General features: G+C 34.8%; 1 protein-coding gene across 1 annotated transcript in view; it reads right to left on the bottom strand.

Moving 5' to 3' along the window:
• DPP10 (dipeptidyl peptidase like 10) overlaps positions 1-25903 on the bottom strand; it is a 614062-nt gene that overhangs the window by 245553 nt on the left and 342606 nt on the right. The window contains exon 5 of the mRNA XM_033112250.1: positions 22166-22240. Coding sequence (XP_032968141.1) covers positions 22166-22240 — 75 coding nt within the window. The remainder of the gene's footprint in view (positions 1-22165; positions 22241-25903) is intronic.

Raw genomic sequence — 25903 nt, 5'->3', positions numbered from 1 at the left:
TTCTCCTCTGGAAATTTTGAGCTTTCTCTGACTCATGAAAACCGGCCCTTACTCCCATGTTCTGTAAATCTCCTTTTTATACAAATTCCCCCACTAGCGTATGAACGTTTCAAATAGAAGCCAGGAATTATATGCAGTGGTTTTTATTCCTGCTTCCTGGTACATTTCCTGATATTTAATTATTTAAAAATGAATGAATAGATGTGTGGGGAAATGCAATGTAATTAGTTTTTCAAAGGGATTAAGATACATATGGCTTTTCTAACTTTTTTTGAGGGAATACAATTTTTCCCCTCTCCCACTGATATGGTATATTTTAAAGAATAATGGGGAAAAGTCATTTACTTGAGAATTCGGAGACCTAATATCTACGTCAAACTCTGCCTCTGCCTAGCTTTATGTTATTTGACTTTTCTAGGCCTCACTCCCCTCAGCACTAAATCAGGATGTTCTAAAGGCCCTTCTAATGTAAAATTTTGTCATTTCTTGACAACTCTACCAGAGCACCTTTCTTTACCCAGAAGAAAAGCAACAAATATTCAAGGCAAACTTTCAGTAGAGTTTCTCTTTTTATCAAACAGAGAATACAGGACAAAATAAAGCACAAAGAAATATCCCCAAACTATAACTAACCGTTACCATTTCCATCATTCAGTTCACTTCTGGCAGGAAGTGAGGGACCGTATGCACCTCTTTCTATGTGGAGTTCCAGCTATCAGGCATCATATGCTTGAATGTCATGTGTTATGTTACCCTTAAGGACAGCAACTCTAAGTGAGAACTAGCCCAAATATGATTGGCCTAATGTGGTTTTGACCCTTAAAATGAGCCAGATCTAATCTGAGCCAGACTGAATGCCTCTAAGCAGAGTTCTATTCTTTTTTCTTTTAATTACTTAATTAATTATTTTTTAACAATTTTTTTTATTAGCTTCAGGTGTAAAAAACAATGTGATAGCTAAATATTTATCATTTATATCCCTAACAGTGATAACTCCCCTCCCACAGCTACTACCCCTCTGACATCGCACACAGCCATTATATTTCTACTGCCTCTATTCCTAATGCTGTACTCCGCTTCTTGTAAATATATATATATATATATATATAATTGTTCTCAATTGGAAGAAAGGGCTGAATAAGGAGTTTTAGGATATATGGTCAAATCTTGTGCTACAATGAATTCTGGGACAAATACAGAATAATCCCCAATGTGAGGTTTACAACCTTGACCAAGCCATCTTGTATTTCCTATGGCTTCTATCAAGGTTACTTCTAATTTTTAAAGGTGTGAGTAGGTAGAAATTAATATGAAGGAAATAAGAAATTTCCTATCAGCATTAAAAGATCTGCAGAAATAGCAATTGTCATATAATTCATGGACACCTACTAGTATGTATAAAAACAAGAAATTAAAACAATAACAACAAACACCTGTAATCCCAGAAAACTGGGTATATGAACAACTTTCTAAGGATTATTTAATATTCTATAATTGAATACCATAAAGAAGCTATTGTATTATGGTTTTTGTGATACGTTATTATAAATAGCTCAAAGCACATTTTTATTTGTTAGTTTTCACTGTCTTACACTTCAAGGAAGAAAATAAGCATGGCAGAGTGTTTATTCAGTTTTGTTTTTGTTTTTCTTCTTAAATATACAGGGGGGAAATATTATACTTTGAATTCTTTCAGATAATTAATTTTCCCATTTGAAGACACAATTGTTAAATAAAAACACATTTAATATTAATGCCACTTGCACAGCAGGCATTCAAATCAACACAATGACTACTTTTGCCTATTGATTCTTGCCAGTTAGGTTTCATCTCTTAATTCTTTGTTATAAGCAGGAGGGATAATAATTAGATTTTGGTGCTCATTAAAACTATTGTCTAGAATAGTTTAAAGCAGTAGTCACATTTCTACATGCACCTGCAACTCATAACATGTTGTTTGATGTAAAAGAAATAGGTCCTTTTAACAAAAAAAGGACTAAGTACTACTGCTTTCTACTACATTCTAGGCATTGGAGGAGAAATAAATAAACAAAAGGGAAAAATATGTACTGTATGCCCTCAGGGAGCTTATATTTTACAGGGGAAATACAGAATCTGTTACTGAACCAAGCAGGTTTCAAATTACATGCTACAGACTAGAAAAGATAAAAGTTTTCATGGAGATGTTGGTATTTAACCAAAATGAATGAACTTCTTTGTATTTGGCTATGTTTTTACCTGACAGTTTATTGTTATTAGCATGTTTGTGAATAAAATTAGGATTGCCAGTTCAATTCAGAGTTTTCACTAATATCAGCAACTTCGAATTGTTGAGCTTTGTTCATTTACTGAGCTGCTTCTGGGACCTATCAAAGAGACTTACGCCCCTTCTTCTTTGACAGGATAAAAGCTAAGACTTGGTTCAAGTATATAATTTCCGAAATGGACTGGATTTTCTGGCAAACCCACTTAATGTTTGCCATCTGACATGAACTCAAAGACCCGCAGATACTGTCCATCTCCATTTCCTCTGTCTCCATGAGATTTTGGTGTGCTGAAGCAGCCCAGCCTGACACAACGCCCTCTGAGTCAGAGGAGATGCCATTTCCTCTGCCAGTAAATTCTTAAGACTTTTGTGTTCCCCCAAGAGAGGTGTGCAGACACCAGTGGGTCATGGATGATGAAAAAATATTGAGTATGTGCACTTCCCACGACATGCCAAAGATACTTAAAGATTTGATAAAATTAACACCAACATTTCATAAATAGAATATAAACGTCATTTAATACTTTTTAAAGATAAACTCCAATCAAGATATTTTGTTACTGTAAAATATTTATTTTTACTAGAACCCAAGAGAAGAAAGAATTGTTTTACTCTCCCCAGCTTTTGGAAGTAACTTTATGGGAAAATGTTGAGTGACTACAATTATATAGTCATTGCAGTTATATGAAGTGTGACTGAAAAATATGGTGAGTGTTCAAATAAAAAAAATTATTACAGTAAAAGACATATTGCCATTAATCCCCCTCAAAATATTCCTCCTTGCTTTGAACACACTTGTCCCATCATTCTTGACACTTTCTGAAGCAGTTCTGGAAGTCCTCTTAGGTGAGTGTCTTTACTTCATCCTCCAGCATGACAACGCTCCGTGTCACACATCGCTTCCGGTACGGTAATTTCTGTCAAATAAAAACATTATGGTGTATCCTCATTCTCCTTATTCACTGGATCTGGCACCATGCGACTTGCAACTTCTGGCTCTTCCCCAAAGTCAAAATAACCATGAAAGGTAAACATTTTGAATCAATTCAGGACATTGAGGCAGCCATGACAGCACAACTAAAGACACTCATAAAAAAGGACTTCCAGAACTGCTTCAGAAAGTGGTAAGAACGATGGGATAAGTGTCTTAGAAGTGAGGAGGAGTATTTTCAGGGGGATTAATGTAATATATATATATATATATATATATATATATATATATATATATATATATTTTAATGTAAACTTTCATTGTATTTTTTGGTCACATCTCATACTAACTGTAGAGGGCAACAGAACCTTTTATAAGATCTGACCACCTGTTGACCCTTGTCATGCTTGCTGTCTCTCTCCTACTGCTCTAACCACACTGGACTTCTTTGCTGCTAAAAACTTTATTCAGGACCAAGGTCTTGATACTCTCCCCCCTCCGGACCCCCCAGAAACTCTTTCCCAGATATGCACATGAGCCTTTTCTCACATCCTTAACTGTATGCTTTGGTGTCATTTCCTCAAGAATACTTACAGAAACCATCCCATTAAAACTGAACCCTTCTTAATGGCATTTCCTTTCTGCTTTATATAGCTCTGTATGCTGCTCAAAAAGGAATGAACTATTGGTACACAAGACAATTTGGATGGATCTTAAGGGTATTCTACTGAATGAGAATAAAAAGCCAGTCTCAAAAGGTTACAAACTATATGATTCCACTTTGGAGGTAACAAAATTATAGAGATTGAGAACAGTGGTTGCCAGGAATTAGAGCCGGGGAGGGAGGGTTTGACTATAAAGGAGCAGCATACAAGATTTCCTTTGTGGTGACAGCGTGCATCTACCACGTTTCCCCAAAAATAAGACCTAGCTGAACAATCAGCTCTAATGCGCCTTTCGGAGCAAAAATTAATAAAAGATCCAGTATTATTTGACTATAATATAAGTTCAGGTCTTATATAATATAGTATAATATTGTGTTATGTTATGTTATGTTATGTTATGTTATGTTATGTTATGTTATGTTATGTTATGTTATATTATATAAGACCGGGTCTTATATTAATTTTTGCTCCAAAAGATGCATTAGAGCTGATTGTCCGGCTAGGTCTTATCTTCAGGGAAATGTGGTATGTCTCAGCTGCAGTAGTGATGTTGGTTACATGTGATAAAATGAAATAGAATTATACACAAAGGCATGCCAAAAATAAGTGTATGCAAAAACTGGTAAAACATGAGTAAGAGTTATAGTCTACTTAATTTTATTGTGCAGGCAATTTTTGATAAATGCACTACTCCTGGTTTTGAGAATGCACTGTTTGTTATGCAAGATGTCACCACTAGGGGAAGGTTAGTGATGGGTACAGAAGACAGACATCTCTCTGCCATGTTGCAACTTCATGTGAGTCTACAAGCATATTTAAAAGTAAAAGTAAAAATAAAAAGTTACATAAAAAATTCTCCCTAGCGCTTATCACCATGTAACATGCTGTATAATTTACTTACTTCTTTTCTTCAGCCTCTATCTCTCAGTATGCACACTCCATGTGCACAAGGAATTCCCACTTGTTTCTGTTCAGTGCTATATTCACGGCACATAGACCAATGCTTGGCACACAGCAAGCTCTCTATGAATAGCTATTAAATAAATTTATAATTCATGTAGATAATATTTTACATTTGAAAATCATCTTAACATTATGATTAATATCATGACCTTTGATTTTGATACCATCTCTGCTATTATCTAGTAGGTCTTCGTCAAATCTCTTGAACTGTTTATTCAATTTTCTCATCCAAAAATTTAATAATGCTTAAAAGGTTAAATTAAAATAACACACACAGTAAGGCAGAGTTGGAGGAAGTGTTATTTAAGATAAACTTCTTGGAAATAAAGTAATATGCCTTAGTAACCCTTACAAAATTAACATCATTCAACTGAGTTATTTATCAGAAATATGGACATAATTTTAAGTGCAAGGATGATCATCACAGTATTATTTGTGTAGTGGGGAGATTTAACCTAAATGTACAATAACACAAAAAATTGACATATTGTACATTGACATTATTGTACATTAATTTGGAGCATTTTTCTTAAAAAAGACTTACTTTTTACTAATAAATAACTAGTAAGTACAAATCTAATCCACAATAACTCAATTATATTCAGATGTTAAATTTCTATTCTTTATTAACATCGTGACTATCAACAACATACATTATTTTGAAAAATTCCCCTTTCACACTTTTTTTTTGCAATGTGCCTATATTTTGCATTACACCAATAAATGCAAAAATAATTTTGTCAGTTATAAAGGGGTGTAAGTGAGCCTATATCCCACTATTTGGGTCTCAAGGAATTATTGAATCTTTATTTCTAAGAAGTTTATCTTAAATAACACTCCCTCAAGCTCTGTCTTACTCTGTGTGTTATTTTAATTTACCTTTTAAGCATTATTAAATTTTTGGATGAGAAAATTGAATAAAAAAATCAAGAGATGTGACAAATGAAGGAAATGAAGGTAATGTAAGTTGCTAATAAAATGTCTTCTTTATAGAATGTATTATTATATATGATAGGCATACATATTAAGTAAAATGTATTTATACAATGGAGTATTACTTGGCCATAAAGAAGAATGAAATCTTACCATTTGCAATGATATGAATGGACCTAGAGAGAACATTATGCTAAGCAAAATAAGTCAGATGGAGAAAGACAAATACCATGTGATCTCACTTATATGTGGAATCTAAATAATAGAATAAATGAGCAAACTAAACAGAAATAGTCTCAGAGATATAGAGGAAAAACTGATGGTTGCTAGATGCCAGCAGAGTGGAGATGAGATAGAAGGTGAGGGGATTAGAAAGCACAAATTAGTAACCACAATATTGCCACGGGGATATGAAAGACAGTTTGGGGAATATAATCAATAATGTAAAGATTTTGTAGGGTGTCAGATGGGCACTTGTCTTATTAGGGAGACCACTTCATGGAAGGTGTAGATGCCTGACCACTGCGCTGTACACCTGAAGCTAAAGCTGAATAATACTGAATGTCAACTATAATTTTATATATAAAATTATAGTTGACATTCAGTATTATTATAGTTGACATTCAGTATTATATATAAATTATATATATATATAAAATTATAGTTGACATTCAGTATTATATATATATGTATATATATATACATATATATATATATATATATATATATATATATATATATATATATGGTCACGGGATGTGGAGTACAGCATAGGGAATAGAGTCAGTGGAATTGTGACAGCTATATACAATGTCAGATGGGTAATAGGGTTGGGGGAGGGATATAGATTGTAGGGGTGTAAATGTCTAACTATTACATTGTTTTGTACACCTGAAACTAATTTTAAAAAAAAGAAAAAGAAAAAGAAAAATCTGCTCCTCAATCCCATAGATAGGGAAAAGTAATAATGACAAAGTGATACCCGTATATTGAAAACTATTAATGTTTTTGCATTTGAAACATTATAGGCAGAAATATTTTTCTATTCAGAAAGAAACATGATTAAAACATTGTCAATCAGACACTTTTCATAAATTTATATGCAAACTTATAAGTGCAAAAACTAGTTTAAGGTGAAAAATTATATGTGAAGAACTTTGATCATTTAACTTATTTCTTTTATGAAGATCAAAGTTAATGTAAATACCCTGGCTTTTCCTCATCTCTGTAAAGTTTGATTACATACCCTTATTATTAGACAAGGTATTGAAAGCTGTTCAGAAGAAGCAGGGGATGTGTCCTCCCTCCCTGAGTGGTGAAGCTTTGTCTCCCACATCTCCCAGTCATTCACTTATTTTAAAAATAAAATCTCAAGAGTGCACACCTGCATGGTTCTTGGCGTTGGGGATGCCACAGTTAGAGATGTAAATGATCTTAAAGGCACAAGGGGAGTAATGTGCAAAAATTTGAAGTAAACATAATTAAGTATCAATAAGTGAAATTAAGTACGATTATACAATACTTCATTATGTTTTGGGTACACTGGATTAAATCTCATATATAAACAAAAATGTGTCTCTTAATAATTGCCTGAATTTTTTAATGGTAAGCCTTGGTCATTTTCCGGCTGAGATCTTTTAAAAATTCATGGCCTCATTACTCTAATTATATTCTTTACTCCCTCTTTATTCAGAAATGCTAAGTTCCTTTGCCTTTGGTTAATTAAGAGGCTCCTTTCACCACCCACTATCTTTGAGCTGGTTAATTTACTAACACAAAACTCTTTTTTTTTTTAATAGGCAACATAAAAGCAATGAAAAGTTAATCAGTGTAAACTCCAGTTAGTATCATAATGTTATTTCTTGGTATAATCAGAAAACATTACTTCTAGATTTCCTTATATGAGTGCCCATTCTGTTTGTTTCTACTTAAAGTTTTCCATTTCTAGTAAGAATTATTGTTACCATTTTCTAACAAGGTATCCTGTATTTGATCCTATTCAAAATAGATATGACTAAATAAAGCAAATTCTACAGCTTTTGTTTGAAATCTCTAGCAAGAAAAGTCAAGGACTGTATATTCTGCAAGATTTCAAACTTGACATATTAGTTGGAGAGTCACGTATTTCTTTCTTCCTGTGTTTATGGTATGATGTATTTCAAAGGGAAAACTGTTATCTTTCTTGGATTAATGAAAGGCATTGGAATTTACCCCAACACAGTTTGCCCGTGCAAAATCTTTTTGCACAGTGACGCTAATGGACAGTTATCCATCCACCTTTTGTAAATTTCTAAAGCAAATTAACGCTGCCTCCCACACTGGCCCCTATATTATTGAACAAGCAAGTGTTAGAGAGGCCTTCTTTATGCTGAGCTAAAATACAACTTCCCGATGCCATTTATTATCACTGGCCTTAGTTTTTGCACTAAGGAATACATCTAATTTCTATTATCTATGATAGTCCTTCAATACTCAACATACGTATTATTCTCTCCATATTTTCCAAGGTCTCTCTTCCCACAAATACATAGCTAATTGCTTCATTATAGCTTTTAAGTCTTTGAGAATTATGATCATCTTCAATGCTTTCTCCAGTTGGGTAGAGGATCTCAGATGTTTTCCAATTGACACTTAGAACACCACAACTATTACGTCCAGTGTTCTAGAGCAGCAGCAGCAGCAGTAGCAACAGAAATACAATGTTAGCCTTACACATGTAGGTTTAATTTTTTGTAGCCATATTGATAAAAAATAGAAACAAGTGAAATAAATTACTAAAATATTTCACTTAACCCACTGTATTCAAAATATTATGACTATAACTCACTATTAATGTTTTATATTTTTCCTTTTTTTACTAAGCCTTCAAAACCTGGACTATATGCTTTACACTTACAGCACAACTCAATTTAGACTAATCATATTTCAAGTACTCAATAGCCACATGTGGCCAGTGGCTATAGTACTGGATAACACAGTTCTAGATAGTTTAGTTTTATTAAGTTGGCCTAAAAATATATCAGTGGTTTTAAAGTTCATGTGACAGTCTAAATTTACACTGTTTAAGGTCAATAAAAATATTTAAGCTGGCATATCAGTTACTATCCTCATCTTATATTTTAATAACCAGATTTTTTATAAAACCCATGTTGAAATTCACTCTAACCACTAATAAGGTTAATTGTGTTGACTTAAGCCAGTATTCCTATCTCTAGATTATTTGTACTTTTGATTCTGTAACCTACTAATTCAACTCTCCAGTCTTGCCTGTTCATTTTAAATTTTTATAAGTTTTATTTATTGATTGATTTATTTATTCATTCATTCATACATTCATTCATTTAAAACTGGTTTATCTCTCTCAGTCTGATTTATTTCACTTAGCATAATACCCTCTTGGTTCATCCATGTTGTCCTGTAGGGTAAGATTTCATTCTTTTTTATGGTCGAGTGATATTCCATTATATATACCGTGTTTCACCAAAAATAAGACCTAGCCAAACAAGACCTAGCCAAACAATGAGCTCTAATGTGTCTTTTGGAGCAAAAATTAATATAAGACCCGGTCTTATTTTACAATAATATAAGACCGGGTCTTATATAATATAATATAATATAATATAATATAATATAATATAATATATAACATAATATAATATAATATAATATAATATAATATAATATAATACCAGGTCTTATATTAATTTTTGCTTCAAAAGACACAGTAGAGCTGATTGTCCAGCTAGGTCTAATTTTCGGGGAAACACGGTATGTATAGTGCCAGGTGGGTAGTAGACTAATCGGGGGGATCACTTCATAAATCATATAAATCTCTAACCTCTATGCTGTACACCTGAAACTAATACAAAATAATATTGAATGTAAAATGTAAATGAAAAAATAATAAATAATTTTAAAAATTTAAAAAAATAAAAGCAACTAATAAATCAATAAAACCGGTTTAATCATACGGAACAGGGAAGGACCATGAAAATAACACAGGCTTGTGATATATCAACAGAGATTCTCACACATAATATTAATTAATCACATGGTAGTTAGCCAACTTCAAAGCTACCTAACTTCACCAGCATTCAGCATATAATCTTCACCGAATGCTACAGTGATTTCATTATGTACTGTCCTAAGCCTTCATGCAAGTGAATTCCTTCATCTCAAGATTTGTGGTAGCCAGTGACTCTCATCTCCTGGTTTTCATCGCCTGCTGTACTCCCCTCCCACCTGGAATCACAGCTGTCCCTGTGCGCTGAGTAGACTATAGTGGCAGTGAAGGTTTATGAGTCCCAAGGTCAGATCGAAAAAGGCTTTGCAGACCCCGCCTGCCTCCTTGTATCACCCGCTCTGCGAGCAGCTGTCTGCCACGCCATGAGGACAGCAAGTAGCCTCGTCGAGAGGTCCACCTCGGGAAAACCTGAGGCTGTCTATCAACAGCCAGAATCAATGCGCAGGTTATGGGAGTGAGGCACCTCGGCAGCAGAGCCGCTGGCTCCAGTCAGGGTTTCAGATGACTGTAGCCCCCCCCAGACATCTGACAGCAATCACATAAGAGACCACTGGTGGGAATTGTACAGCTCAGCCCTTCGAGAATTCCTGATGCACAGAATCCATGATTATAACGAATTACTGTTTTATGCCACCAAGGTTTGGAGTGATTACACAGCGTTAGGTTACCAGAACAAGACCTTAACACTTACTGAGATAGTATTTTGCTAAAGCAGTGTTTCTTAAAGTGTTCTAATGATTTTGACTATAAATGGAAAAAAATATAAGTATCTACGACAAAAACAAGACTTGAATGAGATACATCAATATATTAATACTGGTTTTCTCTAAAAGAGGTAAACACAGGCATTATAATTATCTTCTACATATTTTTCAGTATTATCAGATTTTCTATAAAAAACATCATTTTTCACATCAAAAGACAATAAATGCTATGGGGTTGAAATGGTGATAAAATGATAGATAGATTAATAGCTACTACAAAAAAAGAGACAAAGTTTTAAGCACTGTCCTCCAAAACTTAGTTTTCCTTCCTTCTTTCTTTCCTTCCCGTTCTCTTCTTCTTCTTCTTCTCCCCGCCCCCCCACCCCGACTAGGATTCTTCTGCTTTCACCAAGGAAAACAACATTCCAAAATTGATATGAATATATTTTCCATGCTTTATTACCTCTCTTTTGTTGGGCGGAGGTTAGCTAGGAAGGCAGTTTAGCAGCAGTTACTAAACAGAGAAGGTACATTTTATGGGCACCGGAAGGTAGGAGGCTCTCAGGGTCAACTCACGTCCCAGGTATTTGAATTCAGTCAATTTCCAACACTGCAGTTTCCCTGAATTTATTATTAATAGGATTATTTGAAATATTAGTGTGCCCCACTAATTCATAAGTGTATGAATCTTAATAACTTAGACAATTCCATGACCAGATCATCTACTCCCACAGACTTCTTAAATATGTGTCTGTAATCATAAAGCACTGAAGTATTAAGACCTAGAATTTAATGAGATCATTGACTAGAGAAGAGTTACTTTTCCAGGCAGTAGTGCATGCAGGATTCATTTTACTAAGATTACTTCTTAGATCAAATAGATATTTGTCATGAAGAGGGTCTTGTCTACGGAGCTACAGACCAATAGAAACCTAATCTGAAATGAACGCACCTGTCTCTAGAGAATACTAATACTATTTTTTGTAGAACATCCATTCTGGAGGACAGATATAAAGACAGCAACTCTGACACATGAACAATTCATTCAGTTTTTACTTTTCCATTCAGAAAAAGCTTATTTTCATGAAGATTTATGTCCTGTTGTGCATAAAGGACAGTTCTAATTATGCTGAAACAGTAAATTCAATTAAAGTGTTTGACCCCAATCATAAGACATAATAAGGAAGTTGACAATGTAAAATAAATAGTTAATTTAATGATCCATTAGTCTGTTTAGTGTGTAGTGTTAATCTAAATAATAGAAAACTATAAATGAGATTTTAAAGAGATTTTTTTTTTAATTCTTATTTCTGCTTACTAGTTTGTCTTCACAAAAGAAACGTATATATAAAACACAATTGACCTTTCAAGGATGGCTTAAAAGGCAATTGTTAAATAATTCAAATGGAATAATAATTTAAAGCATGTTGGGATAGTATATAAAGTAAACTGGACTTAAATTGATAATATTAATGACTTGACTCAGAATAACAGAAAAAAATAACTGATGTGGGAAATGTTAAATACTAGATGACAATTCTTAACCACATACATCTGTCATCAAGATTCCCTAATATGTATCTAGTTCTTATATTTTGAAACACTTTTCTTTAAAAATATTATTAAATTCATGACATTGAAATGAGTCCTATGTAATTTAGTTGACTATTTTTGAGAAACAACTTCTAAGAAGCAGATGTAAAAATAAAATATAAGACCACTAAGTCTGGAGAAGTATAATAAATGTTATCCGAGTATCGCAAATAATATATAATAGAAGTTCCATTTGTCTTAATGTTTCTTAATTAGAATACAGTTGATATAATTTCAAATGAATAGAAAGATAATTATGCCAGAGTAGAGAATAAATCCATGAAGATATGTAAGATCATTTTCAAATGACAGTATGCTCAAATGTATGATCAAATGACTAGGGGCTTTGGCAGTAGAAAGTTGGGAGTGTGTCGCAACCCTGCAGCTGAGAAGCGAGGCCCTTAAGTTAACATCTCTAAGTCTCCTACCTCTGCAGAAAATGATGTCACTGGCAAAGGTGCAGGGACACAGGGAGAGTTAAACTGATAAACACACTTCCCATGTAAGAGGCACAATGTGAGCACTCAACAAAGGTTTGTTCCCGATACCACAGTCCCTTTTTAAAATAGTTGGCAAAGAAGAAAAAGGGTAATGGATAGAAAAGAAAGGATCAGAAAAATAATCCACCACAAAATCAATTATTCATATAAATATATACATATTTGTTTATAGTCCAATCAGCAGTAGAATGGATACACTATGATATAGGCAATGGAACACCATAAAGTAGGGAAAATGAACAAGGGACTGTCTAACTATTGAACAGTACGGATACATTTCACAAACTTAGTGTTGAGTAAAGACACACAAAATAATGCATACTGTGTGAATCTGTCTATCTCAAGTACAAAACAAGACAAAACTACTCTAAGCTGTTAAAAGCTTGAGCTGTGGTCTCCCTTGTAGTTACGGGAAAGGAGCAGTCATGTTCTGCATCTTGATCTGGGTGATCGTTACAGGGATGTGTTCAGTTTGTCAAAATTCATGGGGTGATCCTCATAATATGTGTGTGTTCCTACATGCATGTTATACTTCAATCAAAAGTGTAAGTATATATAGCTTAAATATACACTCACATATTTTGCTCCAAATTTCCACGCACTCCTCACTAAGCCACATATACTTACAACATGACAGATAAAGCATCCACATTGAAGGGTAAATGAGGCCAGACCAGTGTCCAAGGCCAGAACAGAGCAGCTGGACATTAAATGCAGGATCAAATTATTTTGAAATACCAAAGAAAACATAGTATATCCTCTTTCTTAAATGATATTTGTTCTAAATCATTGTCGTCATGTACCTAGGTAAGTTCCGGGTGCTTCGGTCTTTTCTCAGGTACAGCACTTGGATTTTAAGACATTGGACCCTCTAAAAAGGTGGTTCTCAATCTCAAGGGTACATCAGAATCATCTGGAGGCCTTGTTAATCCACGAATGTGGGTCCCACCCCAGTGTCCGTTACAGCGGGTCTGAGCAGGGCCCAAGAAATTATATTGCTAACGATTCCCAGGTGATCCTGATGGTGAGGTTTTGGGACCATACAATGAGAACTACTGTTCCAGAAAAAAAAAAAAAAAAGTTTCACTCCTGAGTCATACTAGGCAAGCTTGGAAATCTCCTTTCTCTCTGTATTTCCACCAAAACAATTAAGAATAACAATAATTATTATAAAGAGAAATTGTCAGGAAAAAGGTGTACCAGTAAAGATTTTGGCACAAAGTAGGTACAGTATGAAAAAGCTGGTATTTTTATTTTTATTTCTAGTGTTGCCCTTGTTTGGAGTCTGGAAAGTCCTCAGTAGTAAAAGATACTAGTTCACCTAAATTTAGTGGTCTTCAAAGTGGTCTCACTGCACATTACAACCTCTGGGGGAGTTTTTAAAACTCCAATGTTTGCTTTATATTCCTGACAAATTAAATCAGGATTTCTTCAGGGTGGGACCTAAGCATTAATAATTGTTAAAACTCCAAGTGATTCTCATGTACAGCCAAGATTGAGAATCAATGCTTTAGTTCTACAAACTTGGACTGTTTACTATGTTGCATTTGCTGTAGAAAACGCAACGGGCATTAAAAGGACTGAAGCAAAGTTCTTGACTTTAAGGCACTTATAGGTTAGTCAAAGGGACGTAAATAGACATGTTTTCATACATGGACATGTTCAATATAATGAATTATCAGGGAGGGAGATATTAAGATGTAAGTATGAACCAGATGCCAGGAAAGCATAGAGAAGAGCCACTACTTTCACCTGGAACTTTAAGGAAAAATTTGCTAGAGTTTCTGGTTTATTAATTTATATGCTAATTGTTAGCAACACTGTGCCAGGCCTTGTGATAGACACAATTACAGTTGTGATACATTTTATAGAAGGGACATAGAGTAGCATGAAACTTATGATAGGAAATTTGACGGAGTCAGAGAAGTCTGGAATAGCTCTGATGGTAGAGGCAAGGTATGACTGACTTGGCATCTAAAGAGTAAGTACAACTTATCGATATGAAGGAAAGAACATGGGGCAAGAGTTTGCTCCAGGCAGAAGAGTAGTGAAAGTCCCACAATGGGAGGCAACGTGGTGCTTCAAGGGATTGTAGGGTATCCCAGAAATGCTAAAAGCACCTGAGGAGAGTGGGAGGTGAGGCTGGAAAGTCAGGCAGAGCCTGGCAGTTTGTACTATGACTCTTGGTCTTTATCCCAAAAAGCCTTGGGAAGATTGAAACAGAGGATGACTGTAGTGCAGGGGATCCTGCCGACTTCGCCAAGTGTCGTGCGGGGCGTCAGGCGGGGACTGTGGGGTCTCTGCTCCTGCTCCCCACACAAGAACGCAGGACATGGTGAGGCCAAAAAGGAACACCCACGGAGCCATAGGTAGGGGAGTCACACCACTATACTCTCACTGGCGGCTGGGTTGGAGACACAGGAACCAGGAGCAACACAATTCTCAACCCTCACTGTGCCGCTTGCAGACTCAGCCACCATCTTCTTGCTAGCTCCCCCTTTTCTCTCTTTTCTTCTCTGCTAGCCTCTTCTCCTAGCCTAGCCACGGCAGTTATATTCATGGCTAATGGCTCACTGGTTACAGCTGACGGCCAACTAGCCACAGCTGATGGCCATTTGATCACAGTCGATGGCCATTTACTACCTGAGCCAGCACCCTTCTATGTGAGGCCGAGAGCCTGGAAACTGCTTTTTGGGGCTCTGTCCCCACAATGACAATCAGATTTCCTTTTTATGAAGATCAATTTAGCTTGAGTATGGAAAACTGATTAAAAGGCACAAGAGTGATGGAAGGAACACCAGTTAGGGTCCCTGTCATTTCTCTCAAACAGGAGATGATGTTAGCACATTAATCCTCCATTCGCAGAACTCTTCTTTTATAATTGAAATACATTTGACATACAATACTATGTAAATTTAAGGTGTATGTGTTAATTTCATACATTTATAAATTGTAATATGAGTTCCATTGTAACAATAATTAACACCTTTATTATGTTACATAATTATCCTATCTTTTAAGTAGTTGGAATAATTAAATTCTAGTCTCTTAGCAAGTTTGATAATTATAATACAATATTATCTATACTCACTGTACTGTGCATTAGATCTCTAGGGCTTATTCACTATTCGTATGCTTGTACCCTAAAAAATTCTGTCCTGTTCCGCCACTGCCATTCCCTGGTAACCACCATTTTATTCTGTTTATTCAAGTTTGGCATTTAAAAATTCCACACATAAGTGACATCATACAATACCTGTGTTTCTCTCTAGGACTCCATTCATCCTTACTCTGTCCTTCAGACAAGAGTGCAGATGAGAGCATGCAGGCAGGAAAATTCCTGCTGAGTAATTATAGAGTAATAAGGTTCCTACTTTGAACCTAGTCACAAGCCAGAGACAAAAGCACTTAGTGGGTTCTCTCTCCTTGGTCTAATAATATGCAATTTATTTTAGAAATATTTCTGTCAAATATCATTAGGTTCTGAAAAAAACTGTTGGATAAACTCAACAATCTGGATATACGAGGTGGGACTTATTTTGTTTCTATTTACTTGATCTTTGATCATGCAAATTTACCATTAAAAAAAGAGGGAAGTGTTCAAGATTGTCTGATTTTCTGCTCTTTTCTCCAGTATTTCAGGGGCATCCACCTGAAGGTTTCTATGTTTGTTTTGCTTCAGAGTCTGTTTCTGTGTAAACAGTCACCAACTGAGATGTCTACAAGGGTCAGACAAGTTCTGCAACTGTGAGAAAGAGGCTGGGCGGAAAATAATTGAACTACCAGAGATATCCCCACCCACCACCAAGGCACTTCAGCAGAGGGAATCAGGTTTAAATACTGCTACCCCCAGTAGACTTCTCCTCTGGAAAGATGCAGAGAGAAAGGCAGAAGACTCCCACAAGACTACCCCAAAGTGCCCCTGCAGCAGGACAGTCTTTTAAAACATTTAGTCTCTATCTCCCTACAGGGAGACTCATCTTTCCTTCCAGTCACAATTTATCTCTTCTTCCTCTTTCCGCCATTTATACACATCTTTTCCCTTTGTAATATAGTTAGTGGAATCTTAGAGCCTTTACCAAACTGTAAGATGCTAACAGTCAAGACGCATTCATTTTAATCTGTCTATATATCCCTACTACAAGCATTAACACATTCTTAATTTCTCTGGAGCAGAAATGAGCTAGGACCCATATTACAGACCTAAACTATGGGAAGCATTAATCTGACTAGAAAAAGAAAAGAAAAGCAGCTGCTCAATTTGTTGAAATTAATTTTTTTAATATTATGGAGCACAAATAATTTACATGGGAGAAAATAGTCTTCATATTATTGTATCAGAATTAATTAATACTTCTAATCAAAGGAGAAAAAAATCATTCCAAGTTTGATAAAATATATATCATATTAATGCAAAAATATTATTTTGGCTTCTTTGCACAGTACTAAGAATTGTTGTTTTATATTTTACACTATTTATTTATAATGCAGTTCTTGATACAGAACCTTTAAAAACTGTCCATAAACCTGTGAGTATATTATTAATTATACTTGCTTTATGACTTGCACACTATAATCTCGGATCCTTATAGCATTGTTAAAATAGTATAATTCACATGGAAAAGGATAAAAAAAAAGCCAGAATCATACTTCTCATACTTTAGACACAATGATTGTATCAATGCAAGTTCTGAATAAAGTATTTCAACACTGGTAACCACAGATGAGTGTTTCAACACTGGTTGCCCACAGGTAATATGCAGAACTCAGTTGGTGACCTATAAAATACCTTCTAAATTTGTCCTTCACCAAGTAATGAGCCTTTTGCTCATATTGAGGACTTTGCTAGAGAGAGAAAACTAAATCAGCTCTACTGAGCAAGGTACCAGTGACTCCAAACAAAAACAAACAAACAAAAAAACAGTGCTAGGTCCTTTATAGTTGTTCTTTCACAGAAACCCTGAGGCAAGATTATTATCACGTCTTTCTTTTTACAAGGCAATTATTCAGGATAGTAAGTTTGAGAAGTATTCATATTTCTTCCTCTTCATTAGAGCCATGGGGAAATTGAGGCTGAGGACATGTGTGGCACTTACAAGACAGGTTACATCTTTCTATTGTGTTGTATGACCTAATAATACATGAAAAATATTCCTTGGAAGTCTTCCCAGGTAACTTGGTATGATTACCTTCACTCATATAAAAGATAGATCTTCCCATTAGTATAATCATTAGGAAGATAGGTATTTTTCACTTGTCACCATAAACAAAAATAAAATGACATATTTATGCATAAAAGTATATAAAAGTAGAAAAAAAGTACAATTATATATTTATAATACTGGTGGGTATTTTTCTAAGTCTACAGTCAAAAGAAAACACAACAAAGTAAAAGCTAAAGTTTATCACCACATTCAGACTTTCTCTAAGTCAAAAATAAATCCCAGTCCTGAGTTATAAACAGTCAAATAGCTTTAAAGAGATTTACATCTCAAAAGGGGCACAGAATGAATTTATAAATAAGTAAATAAATAATAAATAATCATTCCCCCCAAATGGTAATATTTTTAAAGAAAGGGCAATAAAACTAATAGTTGAATTACATGAATAGATGTTTAAAAAAATACCGAGAGGACAAAAGACAAAGGAATAGAGTATATCAGCACATTATTCACAATAAAACTAACACAACTGAGATTATATTCTGAGAATGTTAGCCAAACGGTCATTCAAACACATATGTAAATACGTAAAGTAAATATCTGTATCTGTATTCATGCCTAAAATATATGTGTATCTTTATGTTTATATGGATGTAAATATATATGAATATGTAAATGACTCAGGTCCCTGGAGTCAAGGAACTAGGCCTGAGGAGGCTTCTCAGGCCCTTGACTTGATCTGCTTCCTAAAATGCTGGACTGTAACGAATGGACACTGGGGGCCTTGGAGACACTGGGTATACTTTGCATGTGGGATTAACGAGAAACATTTGGGGACTATCCGACCACATCTATAATATGGTCCTCTCCGATCCTCACCTCCTGGTAGTCCTCTCCAACACTGAATTAGAGCTGACTCTGTGACCAAGGAAAACCATGCAGTGAAAGCAACAGATGACTTCTGAGCATAGATCATACAAGGCATTGTAGTTTCTACCTTTGTCTTTTGCATTACTTACTCTGGGGAAATCCAGGTAGCATGTATTGAGGACATTCAAGCCGCACTGCAGGTGGAGAAACCTGAGGCCTCATGCCAATAGCCAGCACCAATTTGGCATCCATATGACTGATCTTCGTTGGAAGTGTATCCTCCAGCCTCGGGCAAGCTAGCAGATGGCTGCAGCCCCAGCTGATAGCCAAGTGCCACTTCATGAGATATCCTGAGCCCAAACCACACACCTAAGCCAATCCCAAATTCCCGGTATGCACAAATTGTGAGCAAACAGTTAAGTGTTTTTATTCAAGTCACTAAATTTGGGGCAATGCATTTATTATTTTACTATAAAACTTATTATAATTATAAAAATTATATTGCTATAAAACTAATACTGATTGTGTGTATATATTTGATTAGTAGTTAAGCTATATATAATCTACTAATATAATAATAACTTTTTTAAAGGTATATTTCTATGTTGGTAAAGATGGGAATAAGCAGGCTGCATATTGCCTAAGGGCAGTATAAACAAACATAATCATTTTGAAAAACAGTTTTTCAATATATAACAAGACCCTTAAAATGTGTTACACCTGGACTCTTATCTCACACAATATATAAACATTAATTCCAAATGGATCAAGAACTTAAATATAAGAACTAAAACTCGTAGAAGAAATTATTGGGGTAAAATTTCATGACCTTGAATTTGGCAATGGATCGTTAGATATGATATTAAAAGCTTGTGTAACAAGAGAAAAAAATAGATACATCATACATCATCAGAATTTTTAAAATTTATGAATCAGTGTACATTATTAGGAAAGTGGAAAGACAACCTATTAAAAAGAAGGCAATATTTGCAAATCATATCTGATAAGGCCTACTATAAGGAATTCTTAAACTGAACTACAAAAAGAAAAAAAAAATTGGCAGAGGGCTTAGATAGACATTTCTCCAAAGAAATACAAATAACCAAGAAGCATATGCTCAACATTATTAGTTATTAGGCAGATGTACACCGAAATCACAATGAGATAATCAATTCATACTCACTAGGATGGCTATAATAAGAAGAATGGAAAATAACTACTGGTGAGGATGTTAAGAAATTGGAATTCTCATACATTGCTAATGGGAATGTAAATTGGTGCAGCACTTTGGAGAGCAATTTGGCGGCCCCTCAAAAAGTTAAATGTAAAATTATCTTATTATCCAGCAATTCCACACCTCAATATATACCCTCAAATTTGAAAATAGGTTTGCAAAAAATTATTGTGTACAAACATTCATAGCACCAGTATTCATAATAGCCAAAAGGTAGAAAAACAACAAATGTCTATCAATGGACGTATGCAGAAACTGTGGTACATGCATACAATCGAATACTGTTCACTCATAGAAAAGGATAAAGTACTGATACATACTCTAATGTGGATAAAACTCAAAAATATTATACTAAGTGAAAGAAGTCAGACTGAAAACATCACATACTTTATGATTCCATTTACATGAAATGTCCGGAATAGGTAAACCCATAGAGAAAGGAATCAGATTGTTAGAGAGGGTGGGGTAGGGGAGAATGGAGAATGACGAATTAATGGATTTGGGGCTTCTTTTGGGGTGAGTAAAATGTTTTGGAACCAGATGGAGGCAGTGGTTGCATATCATTGTGAATGTACTGAATGCCACTGAATTGTACACTTTAAAATAGCTAATTTTGTAACTATTGTGAATTTCAGTTTCATTATAAAGTCTGCTATATCCTTTCACTCAGAATTCCATTTGTGGAAATGTATACCACAGAAATAAATTTAAGAAAAAAAGTGTATACTCAAAAATTTTCAAAACATTTTAAAACATGGAAACAGAGTTCCAACAATCGGAAGAATCTGTAAGCTGGAATCCAGCCTTTAATTGAGTTTTTCTAGTTCAGCTCATTTGCCATGTAATGAAGATAAAGACCAATAATTGTATAATTGTACAAAACCAATTTGTTGAGATGCAACTAGTATCACATCTTACTTGAAAAACCTAGGGTAAATTTCTAAATCTGTCTCATTCTGCATTTTCCAGCTGTTCTGAGATTGCCTTTTCTCTCTGAAATCAGAATAACAGCATCTTCCTAAAACAATGCTTAATATATCATAACGCTTGTTTCCCTACTTTCATATAAGTGGGAATAAAAAGAATAAAACACATGAAAATAATTCTAGAGGATGCATTTGGATGGTTCGATTTTGTATGACTTGTTTTTTCCATCTTTGTTAATATGCATTATACTTGTACACACACACACACATGCACGGTAATCGTGACATTTAATTACTCTAAAATTATGAATAATCCCAAATTACTATCTCAGTATAAACTGTATAGAATAGAATGAGATTCAAGTTGTTTAATTTGGGCTGAACAAGATTTATAGGTTTGTTTTGTTTTCTCTCCAAAACGTCAAGTCCGGAGGAGTCTGAATTGACTGCTATCTATCAAAGACTGAATTTGCAATCTCCCTGTGTTTTTCAGTGTAAATTAATTATTTGAAATAAAAATATATATAAACTCATCTAAAAATATAGGATGTGTGTGTATTTCAAAAGAATAAAACCATCAAACAGAAGATCCTTTAAACTGTGAAATTTCATGTGCTCAAAAGCTTTCAATGCATTAGATGAGGTTTTCCTTCCTTAAATCTATATTTTTTATTGTCCATCTTAAAGCACATAAAACATTCTTGAATGATTTCCAGTCACTTCTTTTCTGCAGAAACCAATCTGCTGAACTGGATTTTCAACATGTATTTGAATTTTTAACAGTGTGAATTATATCTACAAAAACTCAACAACCATACATACTGCCCTAATTGTGCTGTAAAGCTGACATGGAATACTGAAACCCTAATGCAATTAGAATATTCCATTTGTTCAGAATTAATTTCTTGGTTTGTCCCACTATAGAATTTCCTACAATCACAAGGCTTATGTCCAAACACTACCAAAGAGCCCACTGCCTATAACATGGATCAATGTTTCTACCAATCCCATCCCACTATCCACACTGCCACTCAGGTCACAGCCATCAGGAAATTCCCTAATCTACACACACATGAAACACTCAAGTAGAGAATGAGGCTATCCTGAAAATATGAAAAGCCCCCAGGTGTCAGATTGGCTAATCCCTGAAACACTCTCCTCTAAAAGAGATGGACTTGGACCAGCACCGGCGCATGGCAGATTGTCCCAGTTATTTTCCAGCCATTGAAAGGACATTACCCCAAACTTTCCTTATGCAGTACTGGTCATCAGTGACCCCTGCAACAATTAGATATGCCATTTTTCTCTAGGTGAGTAGATAACCAAGGAAAACTATCAACTGTCACCTGGATGTATCACAAAGAAAAGCTTTTCAAACCAGATCACTCCTTTACCTGTTTGACATCATATGCTAGAAGAACATATTTTAAATCTGGTGAAACTGAATGTCTTGAAGCTTTGAAGGTTACCTAAAAACAAAAGGAAACAATTATTTTAAAAAGCTTAATAACAGAGATATTAACATGCATTTGGATATATAAATATAAAAAAAATATTGATTATTATAACACTGTGAAATAGCCATTCTCATTTCTGTAATAAATGTGCACATGCATGTATGTATGTGTGATTATACACATGGATATAAAAACTTGAAGAGGACACATTAGACATTTCATTAAGAAAAAAATTGCTAGCATATCTTTTCTACATGTTATCACTTAAAGACTATGCTAATATTTTCAGGATAAAAAACAAAAAGCAAAAACTCATTAACTACCTAAGCAACCAAATGCTTTTATATTTGCATGTTCAATTAATCAAAGGAAAAAAATAATGAAATTCTGTGGTATCCTGATTTTAGGACTGAATTTTCTTACAGGTTGTATATTTATAGAGAAAGAAGACACTATATTAAAGACAGAATCTTTTAAAAGTCAACTCCCAGAGTGAAAGATATTAAAATGCAATACACAAACACATAATTGATTATATATATATATATATATATAGATATAGATATAGATATAGATATAGATATAGACACATACATACATACATACATACATACATACATATATATGCATCTATCTATATATATATGAAGTTATATATAAAACTACACAGTACTTGATTGATCTTGAATCTATAATTTGATCATTGAGTAGATGTAATGTGAGAAAAAATTGAAAATAAAATGAAGCAGAGATATTGAGGTTGGAGAAATGATTTTATTTGAAATATAGACTACATTTAACTTCATAAGTGAAGCAAATTGAGTCGATGCATCAAAAGCCTACAAAATAGAAACCAAAAAAATAAACTGTATATAAATTTTAGGCAAACCAGTTTGTATAGTTTTTTGCAGAGAAATACATGTATCAAAAATTGTATATGCCTATGTCAGGGTAGTTTCAACAAGACTATTCTCCAGAAAACAGAAAAGGATAAAGTGAAGGTTTTCTTACTTAGAAACACCCCCAAAATAATGGGCAGGATAAGAAACTCAGAATCATCAATATTTGGCAAAGTCTGTGTGGAATAATAGAAAATATACACACATATAATTATGTGTTCCTGGTACAGATCTCCTGAAGACTTTAAAATTTCTTGAGCGATAATCTTTTGTTATTAATACTTAGTCCCTTTTGATCATCCCTGGTTTATACTCATGAGATGACTGAAGGTATAGGGCAGGGAGGAGGGGCTAGATAGTTTCTCCTGATTAGAGGGTTAGAACTATTAACGCTACCTGGACATTAGGAAGAGTGGAAGTGAGGAGATGAAGTTCAGTCACGTGGCCAATTATTGGCATCCACGACTAGGTCATGAAAACTCAAAAACAAAACAAAACAAAACAAAACAAAACCTCTGAACAATTAGATTTGGAGAAGCTTCCTTGTTATTAGCTTATCAATGTATTAGGAGGTTGGCGCACCCCAACTCCACAGAGACAGAGATATGAGACCCTTCTGGATTCACTCCTTTATCTCTTCATCTGGCTCTTCATTTGTATCTTTATAAGCCAGTGATCATCAGTACAGTTAACCATTGAACAACATGGGTTTGAACCGGGTGGGTCCACGTATATGCAGATTTTTTTCAATAAATACAGTCAGCCCTTTGCATCCTTGGGTTTCATATCTACGGACTCAAGCAACCACGAATGAAAACAATATTTTTGCATTCCCAACAGTGGTTTTCCACGCATAGATTCCCAACTAGGGATCAGAAATACTGTTATCGATCCCCAGTCAGTTGGGTCTGCAAATGTGAAGGGAAATCTGTAGAGACAAAAGTTACACGTGCATTTTTGACTGTGTGGAGATTGGTGTCTCTAACACCCCTACCCCTTGTTGTTCACAGGTCAACCGTATAGCACTTTCTGTGAGTCGTTCTAGCAAATCATCAAACTTGAAGGGGGATGATGGGAACCACTAAATTTATAGCTATATCAGGCAGAAATGCAGATAACCTAGGAATTCAGAAATTGCAGCTGGTATCTGAAGTGGTGGCAGTCACCAAGTCCTTAACCTGTGGGGCCTGCACTAACAGGGGGTAGTTAGTGTCAAGATTAAATTCAATAGTCACCCAGTTGGTGTCAATTGCTGTTGGAATAACATGTGTTAATCCTGAGCCAGATATGCAAGAGAGTGGAGTGGTCTGGGAGAAAATATTATATGGCAATGCTAAGATTTAGAGGTTTTGACCATATACATTCATCTTCTACAGACCATGCATAAGACACTTTAGGAGGTCAGATTAATCACTAGCAATCATTCATATAAAGAACATGTTCATTTTTTTTCTCAAAAATCCATTGCAATAACAATGAAAATAACGATAGAGCTACTATTGATCTATCATCTATCATAAATTCTATAAATTGCTTAGTTTTTTTTTATAGTTCTCAGTAATTCTCAATCCTTCACATGACAACACTGGGAGGTAGGTATCCTCATTCTTATTTTTCTCTCATTAACTTATTGTATATTGAAACTTGATGGAGATTATTAGTCTCTGGGGAGGGGGGATCTAAGGTGACCTTGAGAACACAAAGCGATCTCTCTCGACTTTATTGTATCCTGTATCTGGAGGTGTATTGTCCCATGGTAAAGAGAAATTTATTGTTATTTCAAAATCGGATAAGAGAGGAATGCTATCATTCTGTCCTATGGAGATCAGAAAACTTTAATGCCACAATCTTAAACGTTTCTCAAGATCACAGGGAACATATATAACGGAAGAATACAGGAGGAATTCCTTTAGTAAGTTCTGCATTATCTCACCAGCAGAAGTTTCTTTCTTTCCTTTTTTTTTTTTTCAATAGAGCTTCCCTATCTGAAGTCTGAATTATTTAAAGAAAACCTCACCTCCCTTGCCCCCCTCTCCTCTCATGTGATGTTCCTCACACAAATTAACTTCACACATTCACAGGTGCATCTCTACCTCTGGTAACAACATTTTAGTATTTTTTTACAGTTCCTACAATTATCCAGTCTGGCACTTTATTAATTATCACTATGCTGCCTCCAGCTTATGCAGCATACACACCGGGAAACTTTCCAAATACCTATCCAGGGGAAAACTGCTGAAGCTTCTCTGAATTTAGAGAGTTGTGCACAGGTCACTGGTGCTGCAAAGACTTGCTGCTGATGACACATGCAAGGAACACATCCTTGCAGCTTAGTTAAGTCTCAGGCAAATCCCTCCTAGTGTAAGCCATTAATGTTATCATCTGTTGCATCTGGGAGATTAACTCTTCCTAACAGCCACAGGACAACGCCTGGGTCTACATTGACCCTAATTACAGAATAAAAATAGTTTGGTTGAGTGTCAAATTTATATGACTTTGAATTAGGGTTTTGGGAAATTTGTTATTGCTAAAAATACTATTATGTTACCTATGTATTCAATCACTTAATTACTATTGAAATAAAAGAATGCAGAAATATTTTCTATGTGTGTTTATTAGTATTATTTAGCAATGGTGCCTACCAGTGTATTTTTCTGACACTGAAAGTGGTAGAAAGGGCATTAAAATGCATGAACTCTGCCATCTAGGAACATTCAATTAAAGCCAAGCAAGGTAAGATAAACAGAGAAAAATAAACACGCAGGTGGTTAAGTAA

This window comes from Rhinolophus ferrumequinum, chromosome 8 (genome assembly GCF_004115265.2).
Source record: "Rhinolophus ferrumequinum isolate MPI-CBG mRhiFer1 chromosome 8, mRhiFer1_v1.p, whole genome shotgun sequence".
Classification (NCBI taxonomy): domain Eukaryota; kingdom Metazoa; phylum Chordata; class Mammalia; order Chiroptera; family Rhinolophidae; genus Rhinolophus; species Rhinolophus ferrumequinum.
This window is presented reverse-complemented; position numbering and strand designations above follow the sequence as displayed.